Source organism: Phyllostomus discolor, chromosome 5 (genome assembly GCF_004126475.2).
Source record: "Phyllostomus discolor isolate MPI-MPIP mPhyDis1 chromosome 5, mPhyDis1.pri.v3, whole genome shotgun sequence".
Taxonomy (NCBI): Eukaryota; Metazoa; Chordata; class Mammalia; order Chiroptera; family Phyllostomidae; genus Phyllostomus; species Phyllostomus discolor.
In genome coordinates this window covers 149,791,184-149,815,661 of record NC_040907.2, presented here as the reverse complement: position 1 = coordinate 149,815,661, position 24,478 = coordinate 149,791,184, and the positions used below count along the sequence as shown (strand labels likewise).

At 37.0% G+C, this 24,478-nt stretch overlaps 1 protein-coding gene across 1 annotated transcript in view; it reads left to right on the top strand.

Moving 5' to 3' along the window:
- TM9SF3 (transmembrane 9 superfamily member 3) overlaps positions 1-24,478 on the top strand; it is a 61,196-nt gene that overhangs the window by 20,811 nt on the left and 15,907 nt on the right. Inside the window, exons 4-9 of the mRNA XM_028513766.2 lie at positions 2,644-2,804; positions 4,729-4,806; positions 9,662-9,793; positions 11,277-11,443; positions 14,450-14,544; positions 17,737-17,867. Coding sequence (XP_028369567.1) covers positions 2,644-2,804; positions 4,729-4,806; positions 9,662-9,793; positions 11,277-11,443; positions 14,450-14,544; positions 17,737-17,867 — 764 coding nt within the window. The remainder of the gene's footprint in view (positions 1-2,643; positions 2,805-4,728; positions 4,807-9,661; positions 9,794-11,276; positions 11,444-14,449; positions 14,545-17,736; positions 17,868-24,478) is intronic.

Below are 24,478 nucleotides of genomic sequence, written 5' to 3'. Positions count from 1 at the left end.
GTCATTTCTATAGGCCTCCTTAAAATGTGGGAATTGTGCTTTCTTTTTTAGCTTTGGGATTATAGGGTTTGCAGTGTTTAGGGAGATGCTTTTGGGTGTTCTAGAATGTCTGAACCATAGGAATCCTTGTCCGAAGAAACATTTTATTTGGTTTTTCTTAGGGTAAGGTTTGAGAATCTTTTATTTTACTTTCTATTTTTATTCATTTTTAAAAGTGTGCTTTTAAATTTTTTTTAAATTTTATTTGGGAGAGAAACATTGGTTTATTGTTTCACTCATTTATGCTTTCATTGGTTGCTTCTCGTATGTGCCCTGACTGGGGACCAAATCCACAACCTCGACATAGCAGGACAATGCTCTGACCCACTGAGCCACCTGGCCAAGGCTTGAGAACCCCTTTGAGAATAGGTTCTCACTTCATGTAATTGTCTCTCCACCCCCAGAATTTTCAGAGTAGGTAGCTAAATAAACCTTGATGAAATTATTAGAAGGATTTCATTATTTCTCTACAACCCCAAATAAAACAAAACTATATTCCTTGAATTTGTACCAATTAGAGAGAACCAGTTTAGTTAATAAACAATCTTTAATAAGAAATAACCTTTTTCCCCCCTGTAATACCTGAATGAAATGTGTTGATCATAGAAGGCCTTAAGGATTAACTTTTAGAATATAAGGCTTTTGGGAAGAATACAGGCTTGGGTAGGAAACACTGGGTAAATAGTTGACAGTATATGAGCATAAGAGATAGGTCTTCAGCTACTGCCTGTTGCCCTCATATTGTTTGGTCTTCCCCTTCCACCATCGCAAGTCGTGGTCAAAATGATTATTTTAAGCTATTGCCTCATTACATTTTATCTTCAACAGTTTTTTCATTTTTTTATTGAGGTATAATTGATTTACTATATATTCATTTCAGGTGTACAGTGTAGTGATTCAATATTTATATACATCATGTCGTGATCACCATAAGTCCAGTTATCTTCTGTCACCATGCAGAGTTATTACAGTATTATTGACAGTTTCTCTATGTGGTATATTTCCCATGACTTACTATTTTATAACTGGATAAAGTTCGTACTCCTTAATTTCCTGCCCCTATTTTGCCCCTGTTCCCACCCCTCGTCCCTCTGGTAACTACCAGTTTGTTCTGTGTATCAGTGAGTCTGTTTCTGTGTTACTTGTTCATGTATCTTGTTTTTTAGATTCCTCATATAAGTAAAATCTTCTCTATCTGACTTATTTTGCCTAGCATGATACTCTCCAGGTCCATGTGTATTGTTGCAAGTGGTAAGATTCCATTCTTTTATATGGCTGAATAGTATTCCATTATAGATACGTACCACTTCTCTATCGATTCATCCATCCATCAGTGGGCCCTTCAGATGTTTCCATTTCTTGGCCATTGTAAATAATGCTGCAATGAACATAGGAGTGCGTGTGTTTGAATTAGTGTTTTTGTTTTCTTTGAATAAATACCAGAAGTGGAATTGCTAGGTTTTGTGGTAGTTCTGTTTTTAATTTTTTGAGGAAACTTCATGCTGTTTTTTATAGTGGCTGCACCAGTTTACATACATTCCCTCCAACAATGTATGAGAGTTCCTTTTGTCTTCATCCTCACCAATACTTATTGTTTCCTATCTTTTTGATAGTAGTCATTCTGACAGGTGTGAGGTGGTATCTTGTGGTTTTGATTTGCGTTTCTCTGATGCTTAGTGATCTTTTCACGTGCCTGTTGGTCATCTGTGTGTCTTTGGGAAAATGTCTATTCAGGTCCTCTGCCCGTTTTTTAATTGGATTGTTTGTGTTTTGATACATCTGGATGCATGAGTTCTTTATATACTTTGGATAGTAACCCCTTACTGGATAAGTCATTTGCACATATCTTCTCCAGGTCAGTAGGTTGCCTTTTCGTTTTGTTGGTAGTTTCCTTTGCTCTTCATAAGCTTTTCAATTTTGTATATTCCCATTTGTTTATTTTTGCTTTTGTTGCCCTTGCCTGAGGAGACATATCCAAAAAATTATTGGTAAGAGTGATGTTTAAAAAGCTTACTATCTATGTTTTCTTCTAGGATTTTTATGGTTTCAGGTCTTCTTTCATTTTATGTCTTCCCAGGGATAGATCCAGAACTTCAGGAATAAAGAAAGGAGGCATTTTAAGTTTTGGTACTAATATGCACATATGTGCAGCTTACTAGGAATGGTAAATTGTGGGTTATTAGAGAAAGTACTGGAGTGGGCCTCTGGGGACCTTAGTTTTAATTTTAGTTTACCACTGCTAAATCGATAGATGACCTTGCCAGATGGTGATATAGCACTTCCCTGAAATTTTGAATTAGGGAGTATACACAGATAAGGTGATAAATATTACATTGAAGGTCATACTAATGAAAAAGCATAAACTTCAAGGATCAAATTAATGATAGATTATATTATCACTTCTTTTAAAACCATGGTGTGACCATGATTTGTGTTTGCCAAGTAGTTAACAAAGAGTAGAAGTCCAGCCTGCACTTTTGCCGCATTCTAACCATGCAGAATAATAATTTTACTGTTTTATAAAAACATTTCATGACATTTTGTTCTAATGTACTTTAAACATTAAATGAAATTACCTTATATAAAGTGTTATTTCTTTTGTAGGTATTGTTGGTGAAGCAGATGAAAATGGAGAAGATTACTATCTTTGGACCTACAAAAAACTTGAAATAGGGTTTAATGGAAATCGAATTGTTGATGTTAATCTAACTAGTGAAGGAAAGGTGAAATTGGTTCCCAATACTAAAATCCAGATGTCATATTCAGTAAGTATTAAAATAACTGTATACAGGGAGAAGTGTTTGTGACCTAATATCAAAAATTAATTGTTTTATAGCTTTAGTAAATGAAAATACAGTTTGAAACGGGATGACAAGTACTATTATTAAAACTGTATTTCCTCGATGTATGTATAAGCTTCTTAAAAGCAGGGAGAAGATTTGCTTCAGGTCTGTAGTATTATATACAAGTTATGCATCTGCAGGACCTTCCATTTGCTACCATGTACTGCTGTAACTGGGCTGCTAGTTAACATGGTTACTTTTTTTTTTTAACTACCCCAGTGAGTTTCTTGATTAAAGTAAAGAGTTTACAATATTTAAAAGCCTCTTAAAATTTACCATGGAAACTGTCTCTACCTCTTCTTGTCTTGGAATAACTCCTGAATTCACAGTCACTTCTTGATGAAAGGAGCTTTTGTTACATTGGTAAATGTGAACGTTTCAACTGACTAATTTTAAGAATGTTAGTGGGGCTCTGGGACCAGGAATGGTTGGTTGTCAGGTAAAAAATGCCAAAAAACTAGGTTGTGTTTTGCATAAGACAGAATGACAGAGCCACTAGACCAGGGGTGTCAAACTCATTTTTGCCGGGGGCCACATCAGCCTTGTGGTTGCCCTCAAAGGGCTGAAATAATTTTAGAACTGAATAAATGTAACTAACTACTCCTTAACTCTTAAGGAGTTGAAATTACATTTGGCCCTTTGAAGGCAACCTCGAGGCCAATGTGGCCCCCAGTGAAAATGAGTTTGACACCCCTGCACTAGACAAAGAGGTAGGTGCCTCATACTTCCTGCCCAAGCAACTGGGCCTGATACTTAACTCCCGTTGGGTGTCACTGTTTGCTGTCACTGACACTGTTTCCTAGGCACCATCCTGATGTGCCAGCGTGATCTCTCTGTGGGAGACAGGAGACCATGCTTGTTCCTTATACCACACTTGATAAGTTTTATGATACGGGCATTAGTTTTCAGTCCTGCCTACACATTAGACTCACTTGGGGAGCTTTTAAAAAATACCAGGGTCTAGTGGACTCCAGCCCTGTAGCTTCTGATCTAATAGTCTGGGTTAAAGACCAGGTGGTAATATATTTTTTTAGTAGTTTATTTTTATTGTATTCTTTCTGTTACCTTTTATCTTCCTTATACCCTCTTCCACCTCCATCCCATCCCCCGCCCTGAACATGGTTATGGTTTTAGATTGCAGCATTCCTTGTTGTTTTCTTTCCTCTTTACTATTGCAGATAGAGATGATGTTGTATTGAAAAGTACTGGATGGGTGTAGTTTACCATATTTTGCTTTATCAGTTGGAATAAGATACTCCTGCAGAGTAAGAGCTTGTCAGAGTCCTTTGTAACTGTCAAGTTAATTCTGTTCCATTAAGATTAAAAATAGTGGAAAGAAGAGAAATCCAATGTAGGCAGCTCCTCTCTGAGTGTTTTTTTCCTGGTGCCTGGAATGAGTCAATTGCTAATAGACAATTTTGAAAGTTTTTCAAGCTTTGTACATATGTACCCAGTGCAAATAATATTTGCACAACTGAACTAATGAAGAAATTTGATAATAGTAATAAAACTATTGTAATCTAAAGATAATGATGTACAGATTCTTATTTTATTAGTTTAATTGAGTTCTTATCCCATTTATAGAGTATATAAGTCAGCAATAGTTAATAATTCTTGTAAACTGAAAGGGTCCCTCCAAGTAAAGTTGTAAGTTTTGTTATTACAGAGAGGAAAGTTGGTTAGTTTATCATACATGTTTCAACTTCTGAAGTTGGTAGTAATTTTCCACCATTTCTCTAATTTTTTATTCTGTGTGTCAAATCTTTTCAAATTTTGCTCAAAATTTTGTCGGAAGATTATTAATATGTTTACTGGCCTTGATTTTCAAGTGAAAACTTTTTTTCAGGTAAAATGGAAAAAGTCAGATGTGAAATTTGAAGATCGATTTGATAAATATCTTGATCCATCCTTTTTCCAACACAGGGTAGGTAAACTGTGTGTGTTAAGATGTTCAGTATGTGCTGCAATCAGTTTAACAAACTTTAATGAGCATCTGCCATATGTAGGGCACTGTGTTAGGGCTGTGGATTTCAAAGATTTAACTGATGACCTCAGTATCATAAGGGTGATGAGAGGAGCTTTGGAGGGGAAGGTCAGATACAGCTTAGGACATGTTAGTTTGCAGTGTCTGTAAGTCATCCAGATAGTGTTACTGACTAGCTATTTGGACATATCACTCCGGAGTTCAGGAGAGAGATCTGGGCTAGAGATAAAATTTTGCAGCCATTGGCATGCCAATAGTATTTAAAGCTATGAGATTGGGTGCAGTTTCCAGGGAAGAGTATGTAGAAATAGAAGAGGACCAAGGACTGAGCTGTGGGGGCAGCAATAATAAAAGTTTGGGGAAAATGGAGGAAAGAGATACCAGCTAAGGGCTCTGAGAAAATACCAGTAAAGTAGGTGGGAAAGATTATATGGTTCTGGAAGTCAAGAGAAGAAAGTATATAATGAAGGAGAGAAAGAGAGATTGGTTCTGAATTGTTGCTGATGGGTCAAGATGTGTTCTGAAAGTGACTACTGAATTCCTCTAGAATCATTGGTGAACTTGACAAAGTGCTTTTGGTGTGGTAGTGGGGCAGAATCTGAACAGAGCCGATGGGAGAGGGAATGGGAGGAGAGGAATTGGAGATAGCAAGCTTGGCTGCTAAGGGGCAAAGGAATGGTGCAGTAGCTAGTGGAAAAGATGGAATCGGGAGACTGTGTTTTTTTGAGGTAAGAAAAACTTGTTTGTATGTTGCATGGGGTTCAGTAGAGAGTCGAAAATGGACAATGAAGGAGAACAGGAGGAGAATTACTACAGATTTTCCTTAAGTAGCAGGAGGGGGTAGGATCTATTGCACAAATTCAGGGATTAGTTCTAATACAGTGACTACAAGTACAGGTTTTGGAGCTCTAGCTGAATATAGTGTGTCTCTGCCACTTAACTGTAATTTTGGCCAAATTACTCAGTTCTTTAGCTTCTGTCTCCTTAATAGTGAAGCAAAGATTATAATACTTTGTAGAGCTGCTGTGAAAATCCATTTGGTAGTGTGTATAGAATACCTAGTTCAGCATTTGACACACAGTAGATGCTCAGTAAGAGGTAGCACAAGTGCTGTAGTTCGCTACTTATCTCCAGTATTCTAAAATCCGTGACAAACCTGGGGTGCTGCATTAAGATTAGTAACACTGGGGGGGGTCCTGGAGTCAGCAGTTTGTGGGGCTAGTAACCCCTTTGTGACATCTGATTTTTTTTTTTAAGATTTTATTAATTTTATTTATTTATTTTTAGAAAGAGGAGAAGGGAGGGAGAAAGAGAAGGAAAGAAGCATCAGTGTGTGGTTTCCTCTCACGCGGCCCCCACTGGGGACCTGACCTGCAACCCAGGCATGTGCCCTGACTGGGAATCGAACTAGCAACCCTTTGGTTCGCAGCCTGTGCTCAATCCACTGAGCTATACCAGCCAGGGTGACATCTGATTTACTATTTTTAAGAAATATTTTCCTTGGCCCTGGCTGGCATGGCTCAGTGGATTAGGTAGTGGCTTGCGAACTGAAGGGTTGCTGATTTGATTCCCAGTCAGGGCATGTGCCTGGGTTGCAGGTCAGGTCCCCAGTTGGGGCCTGCAAGAGGCAAGGTATATCTCACACACTGATGTTTCTCTCCCTCTCTCTCTCCCTTCCCATCTCTCTAAAAATAAATAAAATCCTTAAAAAAGAAAAAAGAGTTAGCATCTTACAAAAAAAGATATTTTCCTTGGTATAATTTAAAAATCACAGTTTATAAATTTTTGAATAAAGGGACATTATAAAATGTCAGGTTATTAATAGTACATTATAGTAGGTATTGGTTTAAAGTTCATATCTTCGATTAGAAGAGTAGAGAGTTTGTTAAACATTTTACTATAATAAGGAAATCTTCCTTATTACTAAATAGTACCTATATAAAACGTTTTTTCTCTTAAAAAATTTGATAAATTAACTGAAAGCAGAAATGAGTCATAAATAATTTTTTCTCCTTTGTCCTCTTTTTGGGTCATTGATTTCCCACAGTGGGAACAAAATGAAATCTTGGGGAAAACCTGCAATTATAGACTGCTTTTGAATGATTTTGAATTTTGAATGATACTGTAGTGATAAATTTATATAACTTGTTTGCAAAATTTTCAAAATACGCATTTATTATTTTCTTTATAAGATCAGTGAGTATTCAGTAAATTGTTGACTGAAGAAAGAAATGGTCTTATGAAGAGGCAGAGACAGCTGTCTCCTGTTTTTCAGGGAGAGCCATAGCTTTTGTCACCTGCCTGAATCCTCAGAGTGGGTAACAGCCAGGACTGTCCTTCCCCCTAGTGCACAACTCGGCATGTTAGCCCAAGTTAGAATCTCTCCTAATTGTACAGCACATCCTTCATGTTAAACATTCTGCGTATGTACTTCACAGAAGGGCAGAGCAGGATTGTATCTGTGAATAACTGGAAATTGTCAGTGAGAGGTTTCGTGGAAGAGAGGGTTTTTGAGTTGGGTTTTTAACAGTCGATAGAATTGGCAAAGGCATAAAGAAGTAGGTCCCACGTGAGAAGGAATCATGAGAAGGACACACAGGTGGAAGTGGGGATGCTGTGCTTGTGGGTCACTGAAGAAGAATTGGCCGGAATGGAATGTAGGGTACAATGGAAAGAAAGGCTGGCTAGATAAAGTGAGGTGGTCGTATCACAAAGTGTACAGAATATTAGGGAAAATGGTTTAGATTTGTTGTGTGAGAAAACAGGGAATGTCACTAGGTTTTAGAGTAGTGACATATGAGCATGATGCTTCAGAAAGATTCACTGGTAACATTTTACAGGACAGACTGAAGGAAGGGGAGACACCAGAAATAAAGAAGGCCAAATAGGAGGCTATTAGAATTACCAGGGTGTGAGGTGATGGCAAGGGAATGGAGAGGAAGGGATAATATAAGAGACATCAAGGGAAAATAAAAGCCTAGTAATTATTACCAAGGTAGGATTAAGGAGTAGAAAGAACCAGAGGTAATTTCAAATTTTCAAAGCCAAAACTTAGAACCACTAAGAGAACTTAGAAATCAAAAGCGAGTTGTTATATGTGAGGCCGAAGAGTAGTAGTTTACTTTAGGGCAGTCTGAAATTCCAGAAAGACTTTCAGGTGGCAGTGACCATGGTTAGCAAAAGTCTGACCCATGAATGAGAGAGAGGGACAGAGATTTGGGCCAGGGTGGGGGGTAGGTGGCAGAGGGTGTTACTGTCATCATTGGAATGCTAGTTAAAAGTTCTGAGAGCCAGGGGAAGTCTCTGCAGAGTACCAAGACTGAGCTTTTGGAAAAGTTCACAAAGGGTGGGAGGAGCAGGCAGCGAGGATGAATGAGGAGAAGCAGCAGTCAGTGATTTGGGTGGCGGAGTGTCAGCAAAGGTCAAACATGACAGGGAGAGAGGAGAATGAGGGCAGCTAATTGACTTCTGAATCCATTTAGAAGTTCATTGCAGGCCTTTGGGAGGCAGGGTGAGATGATACTGTGTTTAGGAATAAGTGAGGGAAGTAGAACCTATAGTTTCCTCATTTGAAAAATGTTGGCATTGAAAGGAAGGAGTTAAGAAGATTGAAAGAGTGAGTGGACAAAAGATCAAGCAAACACTTTAAAAACTATTAAGTTTTAATTTTTCTTAGTGTTTTATTATATGTCAGGCCATATGCTATATGCTTTAGATTCATTATCTTGCTTAAACCATATAACAGCCCCAGGGAGTAGGTACTGTTTAGGCAGGGACCTGTGGAGGTTGCTGGTGCTGGAGAAGTGTGTAAGTTCAGGGGTGTAAAATGAGGGGAAGACACCTTGAGGAGTGGAAGAGATTAGAGGCTACTAGGAGGATTGATTTAAGAGGAAAAACAACTTCTAGGACATAGGATAAATACAGAAAAATAAGTGAACATGGTGCCTTAAAGAAAGAAGATTAAGTTTGGATCTATTCCTGAGGGACTTTGGGGAATTAAAATACAAAGGAATTACTGGACAGTGCTGCAGACTTAGTTGAAGCCAGATGCACACTCAGTTCTGAGATACACTCAGATACAGTAGTACCTTGTGGTTATATGAACCAGAATCTGGACATAATTTTGTGACATGTGTGGGTGAAATCAAAGTCGGGAGCCTTGGGAACATTACGAAACTGTGGGGTGCCTCAGCGTTCTCTGCACATGGATGGCCAGTTTGGAAAGGAGTGAACAGTGATGGCACAGAGTGGAGGAGGACAAACTGGAAGTGAAGCAGATCATTCCAGAAGGTGGCCTAGGCCATGGCAGCCAACTGTGATGGTTTAGTCTAAGGAGATCTTCAGGTTGTTGTTCAGTTAGAGGGAAGGAAGCTAACAATTATTTACTGCTCTGTGCCAAGCCTGGTGCTGTATGTTTTATATATGTTATTAAACCATACACACCACAACATAGCATTCTTTCCTTTATTTTTTGATGTAGGAAAATTGGGGTTACATAGCTAGAAATTGGCAGAGCCCGTGCTACCGAGGCCTTTTTGACTTTAAAGACTTAAAGCACCATGTCCTTCCCCTGTAATGTCTATAAACAGTGTGTTTTTTAGGCACCTGAAGCTTACTGTAAAGAAAGCCTATCACTTTGTATAGTGAATACTCATCCCCAGTGTGTCTGAAGCTTGGATTTTTATGGCACAATTTTAAAGTTTTTTTTGCATTAACATCCTATGGTTATCATAGAACCTGTGAATTTTGTGACTGATATTTTATGTAGGTAATAATTTATTTTCTGTTATTTTAGATTCATTGGTTCTCAATTTTCAACTCCTTCATGATGGTTATCTTTTTGGTGGGCTTAGTTTCAATGATTTTAATGAGAACTTTAAGAAAAGATTATGCCCGGTACAGTAAAGAAGAAGAAATGGATGACATGGTGAGTAAACATTTATATTTTATTTATAAAAACATTTTAAGTCAGTATTATTTTGAATGTTGGAATAATAGGTCCACAGTCTTGAGATCAGATTAGTTTCAGAAATTAGAATTTTCAGGTTTTAAAAAGGTATAAAACTGTCGGAGGTTCTCGAATCAAATCTTAATAATTTTTTTCAGGAAGACATATGAATGTTTACCACAAGTGGGATTAAACAGATAAATAAGCTGTTGTTAGTTCAGTCCAAGGTTTGCCACAAAATGGATATGTCAAACGTACGAAACAGACTTTCAGTTTTTAGAGCTTTTAATTTCAAAATTTCAGCTAGGAGGTTGTATACCTGTGTTGGTATCTTTCTAATATTGTTAAATATTGCATAAAATTCAGGGAATGGGCAGAAGGGTTTAGTTTAATAGTTTGGGATGGGAGCTTGTTTTTTAAGTTTTTTTAAAAAAATTGTAGAACAATGTTGTGAGAAAAAGTACTCTTTAGAATGTTAATGGTTATTCCATGTTCATGTGCTCCATCACTAAATAAGCTGGGAAACACTTAAACAGATTTAAATTTTAATATGCTGATGTGCATTGTGAAGTATCAGAGGATAGATAAACTGTTTGGTGCTTCTCAAACATATCTGACCAGGATCCCCCCCCCCAAAAAAAATACATTATACAAGGGGACTGATAATTCTTTAAAAATACTGTTTTAGGTACTTCACGTTGAAAAGGAAAAACTTGCCCTGGCTGTTGTGGTGCAGTGGATTAAGCACCAGTCTGCAAAGCAAAGGGTTGTGGGTTTGAATCCCAGCCTAGAGCACATGCCTGGGTTGCAGCCTGGTCCCCAGTGGAGGGGCGCGCAAGAGGCAACCAGTGTTGATGTTTCTCTCCCTCTCTTTCTCCCTACTTTCCCTGCTCTAAAATATAAATAAATAAAATCTTTTTAAAAAAAAGGAAAGGAAAAACTGAATCCTTTTTAAAAAATACCGTTTATTTAAAAATACTATTATTTAACCGTCTGATTTTTTTCCCCATATGTTTTCTTAGGTTCCAGGCTCTAAAGGACATTTCTGTATTATCAGGGCATCTGGTCCTGTTGTTGACACTCATTTCTTCTCCACCTGGCCCTGGTCCTGTAGGAGCCACAGTCATGATGTAGTCAAATGGCAAGAATAGTGTCTGAAAGTATGTTCAAAGTATCAGTGCACTATTCTCCAATTTGACCATTTCTTTTTGTTTGTAAACCATTTCTTTTTTTCATTCTTTAGAGATTTTCTGAGCACAATGGGGAACCAACTTCCTGGGCCTCAGTAAAAATTACTAAGGCAGTGATTATTTAAAATTTGAAATTTCCTTTCTTGGCATTTTGAACCCTTTAAAATAGCTATGTTTGGAGAGAGGAATTGTAAAATTATAATACACTATTTTCTGTACTTTAATTTTTTTCTGAATGATTTTCTCTTCTTGTTACGTATTTATGTATATAGGATAGAGACCTAGGAGATGAGTATGGATGGAAGCAGGTGCATGGAGATGTGTTCAGACCATCAAGTCACCCACTGATATTTTCTTCTCTCATTGGTTCTGGATGTCAGATATTTGCTGTGTCTCTCATTGTTATTGTTGTTGCAATGATAGAAGACTTATATACAGAGTAAGTGCTTGGTACTTTATTACAGTTTAGTTGTTTTTGAATAGTTTAAATCATTTGAACCTTTTAAGTCAATCATAATTAAATATTTGCTTATTTTAATAGTTAGAATTTAAATAGCATAAATGTCATTATGGCAGACAAATTAAATAATGAACAGTAATCTTCAGGTATAAGTATTTTGTCACATGCTAAAACTTAGTAGCCTTAGTGAACATTCTGTTTGGTTATAAAGGTTATGTCCCTTAGTGGTATGAGCAGAGTTTCTTATAGTTCAGAACTCTTTGACAAAGTGAATAGGCATTTTTTTTGAAAGCCAAAGATCCAATTAGAACTTCATAAGAAGCACAGGGCTTTCACAGTTAACTGAGTTCTTCATTTTTACCTCCCAAACTGGGAGACTGTAGAACAGAATAAAGTAGTGTAAGTAACAGTTAAAAGAATGATGGAGAAGGCACATGAGGTTAGAAAAATAAGTGGATAATTTCTTATCCTATCTTTACATGGTTTATGGTACATTTTTCTTTGTAAACAAAACCAACCGCAGGAAACTCTGATTCGAGGTTTTTGGGTTATAAGAAAAAGTACATTTACCATCATCTCAGGTCTCTGTAGAGTTGTTACGTAACGCTGTGCTCAGAGCACCAGGGCCCCAGCGAGGCAGGCGCACTCTGAGCCCAAGCGGCAGAGGTCATCGTGCAGGCTCTTCGGATGCTGCCCCGGGAAGTCCTCAGTCAGAACGACGCTCGCCTCCAGTTCTACTTTATTCCTCTATTTCAGTTCATACTGTGTTCTTTCTTACGTATGCCTGGCATTTGCTAGACAAACAATAAATTATTGTCCACAGAATGGCTCTTTATGGTTCTATGTTAATTATTTAACTAAATAGTCGTTTTTTCCCACTAGACAGTCAATTCTCTGAGAGCAGTGACTAGGTTTTAACTTATCTTTGAATTCTCAAAGTACCTGCTTGAAAAACTTTGCATGTGGAAAGTACTCAATCAATGCTTATTGAACTAAAGTGAACATGTATTAATCAACAAAGCTATTTCTCTGTAGTAGTTGCTCTTGTATTTCTTTAATGTAACCGTTGCAGTTTATTTACCATATAAGCATTTTAAGCTAATTGACCAAAACCTAAACTTCAGTGTTCTAGTTAGTTCATATTTTAGAATATAATTCAGATTAACTAAATCCCAAATACAAGGAACACATTTCAAATCTACCAAGAAGTCACACTTTACATTAAACACTGGGTTAAATTCATCACTGCCGAATTGACACCGACTGCACAGTCACAATTTTAGGACCTACTAGTGGGTAACCTTTCCCAGAAACCAAGTTTTTGCTTTGTTCTCAGATGTTAGTGTTACATTTTGGCAATTCATTTTTTAATATGGCAGCTCTTCTGCTTGTAGAGAAATGAGAAACTGCCTCTGTGTAGATGGTATTAGCAGAAAAAGCATGCATTGGTATTTTAGCCTATTATTACTATTGATGGGTGTTCTATGTTGTGCTTATTTGATATGAATGTACTCAGTTACTTACATGATAAGTACTAAAGCTGTGAGTATTGTTTTGCTGTCAAATAACTAACATTATTGAGACTCCATGTCAAGTTCTTTATGCACGTAAGCTCCTTTAATCTTCATATGAGCCCTTTGAAGAGACTATTGTCTTTATTCTGCAGATGAGAAGAGTAAATATTGTAAAGGTTAATAATTTGACTGAGGTTACACAGCTCTTTGTACGGGGTGTTTGACTCTAGGTAGTCTTACTCTAGAATTTGTCTCTTAATTTGCTATGCTTTGGAAATGAAAATAGAGATCCAGTGATAAGAATACAGAGTGGTGAGAACATGAAAAACTTGCATATAAAATATAGGATTGATTCTAAAGGATTAAAAGTAGATTATGTAAAAGAAAATTACTTGGTCTCAGTGATGACCATAGCAATCAGAGAAGAAAAAAAATAGGTAGAGGTTCAGCATCAGTGTGAGGCTGATTAATGTGATACTAACTCTTGAGAAGGCATAGTGTGTGAGAAGGTGTGGGGAAGTCGGTAGAATTCCACCACTGCCACTGTTCAGAAAGTTTCTGTGGTGTGGGGAGGTGGCAAGTGGAGGTAAAGCACCTCCTCAGGTGTTTCTCCTTCATGCCTTGGAGACATGAACAAGGAGGGCATTGTCCTACCTACCTTAGCGGATGTTTCAGTGTAGATGAAAGTGGTCTGTTTGGGTAGGAAATGTCCATAGAATGTTTATGAATGAAGAGGTTGAGAGTATGTCTGAGTTTTTAAAGCTGTGACTGATACACTTCCATTTAGTGGAAATGTCTCTGGGGACTGCAAACTTAAATTCCTGGTGGTCATTTTGGACTCTCAGTCACATGAGCAGCCTTTCTGAACCCTCTCTGCTAATAGCAAGACTTCTGGCTGGTATTGGACTGGTCTTAGACTAAAGCAGCCTTTCAGTTTTCAGCATTGTTAGGCCTATGTCAGCCTCACAGTCCCAGTTATAAATAGAAAATGGGTTGAAATTGTTAATGATAGTCTGGAAGGAATAAGTGAACACTTGCATTGTTTAACTGGGTTCTTGAAAAAATGAACTTGGATTTTAAACTGACTCCGAGACCCATGATCTTTTAAAGATGGGAATGACACATTCTTATTTACTACTGCATTTATATTTACTTGTGTATTGATGGAAATTAAATGTTGCGATGCGACTATCATACATCCACTTTTAAGAAATTAAGTATAGGTGTTTGGGCAGAGGAGTAATAATTATTACCCAGAAGGTGGTTAGTGTATGAAAATTGTATATCCTCCCAGTGCACACATTAGGGTGATGCTCTTGTAACTTGTCTTTAAAAGAATATTTTGTGTGTGTGTGTTCCTGTTAAATTTATTTTCGAAGTTAAGCTAATGTTAATATGATGATAGACTATATGATATGTTCTGTAAGTTGTTGGTTTTAATTTATCTTACATGTATTTTTGCCTTTTTCAGGAGGGGATCAATGCTCAGTACGGCCATATTTGTCTATGCTGCTACGTCTCCAGTGAATGGTTACTTTGGAGGAAGTCTGTATGCTAGACAAGGAGGTAACTTACAAGTTAATCACTGTATTTTTAATTATATTGCTAATGTTTTATGGTGAGGTGTTTGGAATTTGAAGTGGGTAGTACAGGCATTGTAAAATCCTTTGCCATCTCATTTCACATAATCTCCACCAAACCTATTATGTTTTATCTTGCTTTTATAGAACCCCTGCATTTTATTTCCTAAAATTGTGAACAATTAATAGATTATTGTCCACTGTGCATTTAGGCCTGAGGAACATGTAGGAGAATATATTTAAGTCATTGATATTATTTTGCTCTGAGGTACCTATCTCCCCCCATGTGCTCCATGGGAGACCACCTCATAGAGTGTATAGCTTTCGAGTTGAATATAAAGGCATGTTTATGGTTTATGTATAAAGTTTCTGAACAGTGGAAGGAGAATAGGAAGAAGAGCTCTTTATTTCTGTTGACTCTTAAATATTTATCAAAGGACTCTGCAGAAAGATTTCTTTTATTCTGTGTCACAAGCTCTTGCTAAGAGAACTTCATCTTAAATGCTCCCTTGCTTCTCTACTAATGGGACCTAGAATGATGAAGGGTACATGGATGATACCAGGGTACTTGTTTCTTGCTATTTCTTTCTGTGATAGATGGCATTGAAGTTATTCTTAAGTTGTTTTCCCTGTAATTGTCTGGGGTCAGTAAAGTGCTGAAAGTAGTAGTAGATTTGCATATTCAGGTTATGAATGAAGGGTTGTTGTAAGACCTTAAATTCACATTCCTAATGTGATTTTCCCAGCCTATCCTAAGCAATGTCAGCACTAGGGGATCCTGTCTTGTTTTAGTACACCAGACGTACAGGTTATAGAAGCTCAGAGCACAGGATGATTAAAAATCCCTCCAAGGTATCCTGGTTTACTACTTTCTTTTTATTGCTCCTTCTAGACTTAATGTGGTCTGTACCTTCAGTATAGATAATGCTTTGACTTGCCTGAGGCAGTATCATTCTGCATTCCTGAGTATTTTAGTGAGGTGTTCAGTCTCTATATTCTACATTTCAGGTAGGGAGAAACGACTTACCCTATAGGACTACCATCCTAAGGAAATAAGGATGCCTAAGGCAGCTTCTACTTTGAATTTGACATGGAAACTAGCTAGGCTGAGAAGTTTACAGTTTATGAGCCCCAGAAAAGTCTCCACAGCAGAAACAGGTTTATTTAAAACAGGAGATTTATTTCTACTTGGACATAAATTTTCTTTTAATCTGATTGCAAATTAAGAACACACAGCCAAACTTGGCTATACTTATGTTTAAAAGCTGACAGAGTTCAGACTAAAACCCCAGGGGAATCATATCTTACCAAGAATAATCTAAAGGTTCTTGTCTGACTGACAGTGCCCTGAGGAGGTCTGATCATGTCCTGATATTTGATCTGAACTATCCCTAAAAACCAGGTTAATTTAGAGGTCAGCCCAGAGAAGCAAGAATTTTCAGTTATCTCAGGATTTGAACTACAACAAGGCCCAGGGTCTTCACACTGTCCTTAGTCACTGGGTAATGCTCTAGACCCAGGTTGAAGCCCAGGTAGCCTGGAACTTGAGCAGAGTCTCCAAAGATGTGGGGAGCAGTAGGAAGCACTGCAGTGCAGATTCCTGGGCCACCGATTATACCCAGTGGAATGTAGGTGGGATTCTTTGTGACCTTTGGAGGGAAAGAGATAGAGGTGAATATGGAAATTATTTTCTTGAATCTGAGAAAATAATAGTATAGGAAAAGAGAATACTAGGAAAGACTTGGAATTAAATAGGAGAAATAATACATAATCTTAATCAGTTGCTACCCTTTTGGTGGTATTCAAATTCTGGATATTAGTTTGGAAAGGAGGGGTTCTTGAAACTTACCTGAGAAAGAAATTAAATAAAGGAGAGAGGTCAGAATCAAGGAGTTTTCCTGGAGAAATGTCAAGATTTGGAAGAGTAACTCTATAAGACAGATATTTAAAAACAGCTTTCTATATTTAAAAAAAAGTTAGGTTATCACTTGTTTTTCCTGTAGCATTGTGTGTTTGGGCCGCTATTGCGTGTGGTTACGGGGTTGAACTGGGCAGCGATCCCATGTTCGGTCCTCACAGTGCGTTCCTGAGCGCTGTGAAGGTGCTTCCGCAGCAGTGCACTTGCTTGTGCACTCTGCTGTGTTAGAGTGAGCTCCTTGGGGCTTTGTTAGTCACTGAACGTGACTTAAACTTTTCGATTACATAGTTTAAAAATGCTTATACTTAAAGTATAAGTATTTTAATACGAGGCCTGCTGTCTCCCAACTGCTTCTTACTGAGTTGGTTTTTTGTTTTTTAAGATTTTATTTTAAACCTGTTTCTGCTGTGGAGACTTTCCTGGAGCTCATAAACTGTAAACTTTTCAGCCCAGCTAGTTTCCATGTCAAATTCAAAGTAGAAGCTGCCTTAGGCATCCTTATTTCCTTAGGATGGTAGTCCTGTAGGATAAGTCTCTCGTTTCTTCCCTTTATTATTTAAATAATAGGTTCTCACCACATAGAATTTTAGCAATCCAAAGAGGTGTAAAGAAATAATAAAACTTTATAAATCTATAGTTCTTATTGCTGAGAGAGCTCAGGAAGCATATGCCATTACCTTTTCCTTTTAAGACACAGAAATAAATTTAAACATTTATTTATAATCATAATCAGAGAACAAACAGTAAATTTAGGGACCATTTCACCCAGGGTGTTTTAAACTTTTTTTTAAGTGGTGAAACCTCTCTTCCAGTGAAGCTTCCATGAAACCCCAATGTGTAAAACTATTGAAAATGGACTTGTTCTGGTTGAAGCTTTGCTTGGGAATGTGGGCTCTTCCTTCTCCAGTGGCTCCATGGGCACCTCCAAGAAGCTTCAGAACTCCAAGCATCTTGTAGCCCAGAAAGATTGAGAGGCTTACCCAAATTCACAGCAGTTCAGTGGCAGAATGGGGACAAACCATTAGAATATTTTACTCAGTACACCCACTTCAGGACCTGTGTTTCCATTAGACATGCTTTACCAGTTGGACTGGTCTTAACTAGCTATCATTTTGTAATAGTTATTAGGAGGTCAGATTTCAAGTTTTTTTACATTTAAATTTTAGATAAATAATTTGGAACTAAATAATCAGCCTTTAAATATTAATATATGTCTGTCTGTCTATTTCTCTGATTTTCACTGTTTTCCTTCTTTTCCAGGAAGGAGATGGATAAAGCAGATGTTCATTGGGGCATTCCTTATCCCAGCTATGGTGTGTGGCACTGCCTTCTTCATCAATTTTATAGCCATTTATTACCATGCTTCAAGAGCCATTCCTTTTGGTACAATGGTAAGTTGCTCGAGTCATACTTTTAAACCGAAAAAGTATAAGTATTTTAATACAAGGCCTGCTGTCTCCCAACTGCTTCTTACTGAGTTGGGTTTTTTTTGTTTGTTTGTTTGTTTTCTTTAAGATTTTATTTTAGAGAGAGGTGAAGGGAGGGAGAAAGAGAGGGAAAGAAACATCAGTGTGTGGTTGCCTCTCGCACGCCCCCAACTGGGGACCTGGCCCTCAACCCAGGCATGTGCCCTTAATTGGGAATCAAACAGGCAACCCTCTGGTTTGCAAGCCAGCACTCAGTCCGCTGAGCCACACCAGCCAGGGCATACTTCTTCCTGAGTTTTGATAGTTGCAGCCAGTGCTTACCAGGTACTAAGAAAGTTAGGTGAAGCAGAAAGTTCTTGTTAGTCTTCACAACTCTACATTTGCACCTTTTTTTTTTTCTTTTTTTTAAAGCTTTTTTTTTAAAGATTTTATTTATTTATTTTTAGGGAGGGGAGGGAGGGAGATAGAGAGAGAGAAACATCAATGTGTGGTTGCTGGGGGTTATGGCCTGCAACCCAGGAATGTACCCTGGCTGGGAATCGAACCTGAGACACTTTGGTTCCCAGCCCGCACTCAATCCACTGAGCTACGCCAGCCAGGGCTGCACCTTTTTTTTTTCTTGATTCTGTGAGCCAGTAAAGTGAAAAAAGTCCATCTTTTGAGTATGACAGAAGAGAACACTGTAATTTTTTAAAGAGATGAATAAACTTGACGAATATATTTTAGAGGAAGAATAATGACATAGCAAGAAACTTGGATGTTTTAAAGGGATAGGTGAGTGCAGTGGTAGGAAGTGAAGTTTTTCCACAGCACTTTTTTTTCCCTAGGAACTGTATTATTTTTAGAATCTCATTAAGCATTTATGTATTGATATCAGTAATATATGTTGCTATAGATATTAACATCTTTTCACATATCTGTAGTCACAGACTGAGATTTTTTGTTACTTAAATATATTAAAACTAAAACATAGATGTACTGGTGCTTTACAGAGTTAACCCACAGTCTACAATTTCTTTCTGTTGTTAACCTTTTTACAAGAAACAGAATTTTAGGTATGGAGTAGACTGTAGCCTTAATGTAGACTTGTGCACACATGCACACATGTCCCCACACGTATACCGGATGCAGGGTGGTTATTGCTACTCAGACAGGCTAAAGAACTTGGTCAGGGTCATCGAGATAGTTAATGGCAGAAATGCAGCTGGAACCCATATCTCTTTCTGAATCTTAATCTTGTTTGGGTTTTCTTTCTATTGTGTGGGAGTTACTGAATAGTTCACAGAAATTCCATATGATTTTGGTTGTTTTATAGTCCAGGCCAGGTTTTCTATAGATATCTGCATATACATTTTTACTAAGTCTTTAATAACTTTCGGTAAGGAATGTTTTTGAAAATGACTGTATTTTGCTGTGTATAAAGCACACCCACATTTTTGGCTCAAATTTTCAGAGGGAAAAATCTTTTGTTTTAATTTTTTTTAACGACTTTATTTATTTATTTTTAGAGAGGGGAGGGGAGGGAGAGAGGGAGAGAGGGGGAGAGAGAGAGAGAGACATCAATGTGCGGTTGCTGGGGGCTATGGCCTGCAACCCAGGAATGTACCCTGGCTGGGAATCGAACCTGGGACACTTTGGTTCCCAGCTTGCGCTCAATTCACTGAGCTACGCCAGCCAGGGCTTGTTTTAATTTTTTTTTTAAGTATTTTATTCACTTTTAGAGAGAGAGGAAAGGAGGGAGAAAGAGAGGGAGAGAAACATTAATGTGCAAGATATATTGATCCATTGCCTCTCAGACACCCCCAACTGGGGACCTGGCCCACAACCCAGGCATGTGCCCTGACCAGAAATCAAACCAGCAACCTTTTGGTTTGCAGGCCAGTACTCAATCCACTCAGCCACACCAGCCAGGGCTGTTTTAATTTTTTAACTTAATTTTTTATTCACATATATTTAGATACTTGATTTTTGTATTATAAAGGAATTTTAGCATTTATTTTTTAATATATTATGATATGAGAAATTTTATGTAACAAATAATTATAAAACACAGGAATGGATACAGATTATTTCAGGTACTACCCATATATAATGTACATCCTTATTTTTCTCTAAAAAATGTAGGCAAAAAAATGTGTGCATTATACATGGGCATTACAGATTTGGTAAAGTAAAAATGCTAGGACAACTTAATTTCTCCTTTTTGGTAGGCTTTGGTAGGCTGGAAGAACGAAGAGTTATAGATAATTATATCTTGTTGGACAAGACAGACATGTAACTAAATAATTATAGAATTAAAGTATTGGGATGATGTTACCCATAATATGTCACATACTATTTTTTAGTAGAATGTGACAGATATTCTTGACTTTCACCTATTCAAGTAATAGTTAATGACTAAAGGCATAATGATCTGATGATTAAGTTGAAAGGACAGGGGACCGGGGAGGAGGCTAGTAATATGGAATGGTGAAGACAGCTTCTAAAACAGACTTAGCTGACTGAAGTGATGTGCCAGATCTAACAAGATGAATTATAAGGGCGGATACATTTGCATAGTTCTTTGTAGTTTACAAAACCCAAAGAAGTAGGCAGAGCTAGTGATAAATGCATCATCCCTGTTTTATAGAGGAGAAAACCAGGACTTAGTAATTAAGAAAAATCACATTTTCATTGTTGTGGTACTGGTGGACTTTTTTTTTTTTTTTAATCTTTTTTCTTTCCCTTGTGCCAAAAGTACTTCTAGCTTTATTCTGAGAGTGACAGACAGCCTTTGGAGAGTGTTTGATGCTCCCCTCCTTTTTTTTCCCTCCATCTGTATGTTTTGTTTGTATGTATTGAAGTTTGAAGTATAATTAACGTATGGGACATTATTTAAAGTATGCAATTTGATGAGTTTAGAGATATGTATATATTTGGGAAACCATCATCACAATAAAAAAAGGTATTTATCAAATCCAGAAGTTTCATTTTGTACCTTTGCAGTGAATCATCCCTGTTTTCCCCCACTGTCCTTCCCTTCCCCATTCTCTGGTAACCACCAGTCTGCTCTCTGTCACTATAGATTAGTTTGCATTACCTAGAATTTCATATAGGTAAAAACACACAATAAGTTCTTTTTTCATTCAGATAATTATTTTAAGATTTATTGATGATGTTGCATGTATTAATAGTTTGTTCATTTGTATTGCTCATTAGTATTCTGTTTGTGGATATAACTCAGTAATGCACATTTGGGGTATTTCCAGTTTTGGGCTATTACACCATCCTGCTATGAGTATCATGTACAGGTTTTTGTGTGGACATGTGTTTGAGTTCTCTTGGATAAACAACACAGTGGAATGGTTGAGTCATATGATAGTTTAACTTTTCAAGAAACTGCCATGTTTTTCTAAAGTGATTTTGTTATTTTACATTTGCACTAGCACTGTATAAGAGTTCTAGTTGCTCCATTATCTCTAGCACTTGATATGGTGCTAGTACTTGATAATGGTGCTATTTATATCCTTCAGTCTTTTTAATTTGAGCCATTCTGGTGGATATGTAGTGGTGTCTCATTGTGGTTTTAATTTGCATTTCCCTTATGACTAATCACATTGAACATATTTTTGTTTGCTGATTTGTCATCCATATATTTATTGAATGTTCAAACTTTTGCCATTTTTTTATCTTGTTGAGTGATAAGAGTATTTAATATATTGTAGATATAAGTCCTTTGTCTTACACATATTTTGCAAGTATATTCTCCTATTTTGTAGCTTGTCCTTTTATTCTCTTGTGTGTCCTTTGGAGAACAAATTATTTTTTTTTAGTGAATTTGTTTTAGATTTTATTTCTTTATTATTAGAGAGAGGGAAAGGGAGGGAGAGAACCATCAATGTGTGGTTGCCTCTCACACGCCCCCCACTGGGGACCTGGCTGGCAACACAGGCATGTGCCCTGACTGGGAATCGAACCAGTGACCCTTTACTTCAAAGTCCAGCTGTCAGTCCACTGAGCCACATCAGCCAGGGCATGAAGAACAAATTATTAATTTTGAGGTCTGATTTATTGATTATTTTATAGTTCATACTTTTCTATTTAAGAAATCTTTTGCTAAACCAAAGATCAGTAAGCTTTCTTTGTATGTTTTCTGTTGGAAATTTTATGGTGATAGGTCTCTGATCCATTTTCGGTTAGTTTTGTATATAGTGTGAGTGAAGAGTCAAGGATTTTATTTTGTTTATGGCTGTTCAGCTGTTCCAGCACCATTTGTTAAAAAAATTACCTTTTCTTCACTGAATTGCCTTAGCACTTTTGTTGATAATCAGTTGACCGCGTGTGTGGATCTATTTCTGGATTCTGTTCTGTTTTGTTGAATGATTTGTTCTGTTTTTTCGCCAGTACCACACTGTCCTGTTTATAGTTGTAAGTCTTGAACTCAGTTCTTCTTTTGCAGAGTTGTTTGGATTTTTTTTTAGGTTCTTTGCATTTCCATATAGAGTTTAGAATCAAATCGTTAATTTCTACAACAAACCTGCTGGGATTTTGATTGGGATTGTGTTGAATCTATAGGTTAATTTGGGAAGAATTGACATCTTAATAATATTGGAAGTCTTTTGATTAATGAACACAACTTCTCTGTAATGTTTTATAGATTTTAGTGTTTAGGTTTTGTATATCTTTTGTCAACTTTAAGAATTTCATATTTTTATGCCTTTTGTAAATGGTATTTTTTAAATTTCAAATTCTGATTGTTGCTAGTGTATAGAAAAACAGTTGATTTTTGTATATTGGCTTTGCACCCTACAACTTAGCTAAACTCACTTATTCTAATTTTTTTGTAGATTCCTAAAGATCTTTTTATATAAATTATGTTATTTGTGAATAAAAACACTTTTACTTCTTCTGCCTTTTTAATCTTTTTTAATATTAATGATCTTTTATAAATTTTTTTGTATTATTTTTTAATTGTTTAAAGTATAGCTATTTCCATTTTTGCCCCCCCCCCACACACACACACATACTCTCTCCCCTCCCCACCTGTGTATGCCTCTTGCTTCTTTTTCTTTATTGCACTGGCTAGAACCTCCTTCCATACAGTGTTAGATAGAAGCAGTGAGAGCATGCATCCTTGACTTACTCCCTACCTTAGGGGGTAGTATTCAGGCTTGTGTCCTCAAGTAAAACCTCAAGTGGTTTTGTTTTTTAGATGCCCTTCATGAAAGTTCCCTTCTAATCCTAGCTTGCTGAGGTTTTTAAAATTGTGAATGGCTTTTTCTGCATCTTTTGAAGTGGTCTATGATTTTTTGGGGGGGCGCATTCTGGTAATGTGAATTGCATTGATTTTTTTATCTTAACTCAATCTTGCATTCATTCCTTTGATAATCCTCAATTTGTTTTGATATGTTATTCATTTTATATATTGTTGGATTTTGTTAAATTTTGTTGGGGGTTTTTTTGCATCTATATTATGAGAGAATATTTATGAGAGTCTATATTTTTCTTATAATATCTTTATTGCTGGTGTTGATATCAGGATAATACTAGCTTCACCCACTATGGAAAACAGTATGGAGGTTCCTCAAGAAATTAAAAATAGCACTGTCATATGATCCAGCAGTTCCACTCCTGGGTATTTATTCAAAGAAAATGAAAACCTAGAATAAGTTTTTAACATCAAATCCAGTGTTTCTTCTATTGTAGTACTGAAATGACCCAAGAAACAGAATGCGAGTTATTTATTAGCATGTCGAAAATATCTGATAAAGTAGGTTTCTTATATGTATTTGTGCTTGAGTTGGCGATGCCATGATTATTAGATACTATTGTCAATTAAATTGAAGCTAAATCATTTTTATATAGATATAAAGTCATAAAAATGTATGAGCTAGATATGGATGATAAAATTGTCTACTCTGAGCAGGTGTTGAAGAAATGTATAAGCATAATGGCTAACAAGACTATTTCCTGAGACTCACCTTACCTATGAACAATTACTGCCTCTATAACCCTAAATAAAATTTATATCCTTAGCATTCTAAAATAGTCAATTTCAGGCTAACCCTTTCTGCCTTACGCACACTACAGATTTCTCAAAAGGCCAGTCTGGAAGCAAAAGAATGAGTAATAGCCACATTGTTGGTTTGTGACCGAGACTGAGACGAGTCGACCAGTTGGTACCTCTGTGGGTTTTTGAGTACTGCTGGGCAGTGCTTGTTTGTAACTGGGTCTTATGTGGATGTGGGAGGCCCTCGACCTGGACTCTGTCTTTCGTCTCCCCACTGCCTGTTTTCACTCTCCATTGGTTCATGAACGGTGGGTGACCTGCAGGCTAGGGGAGGGCCCGTATTGGTTTGTGTTCCAGAGTTTTCACCAGTGCATTGGACTAATGTTTTTTAACTCTTAGCTGCTAAATTTAATTTTAAAATAAAACCTTAATATGGAAGCAAAATACAGAAGAGATACAAGCGTGATTCTATTAGCATAAATAAGTTTTATAAATTGATGAATATTTCAACATTTTAAATTTGTGAGAGCAATAAAGTTGTGATGAATACAAATCTAATATCAAGGGGTATAATAGTCCAGTCCTC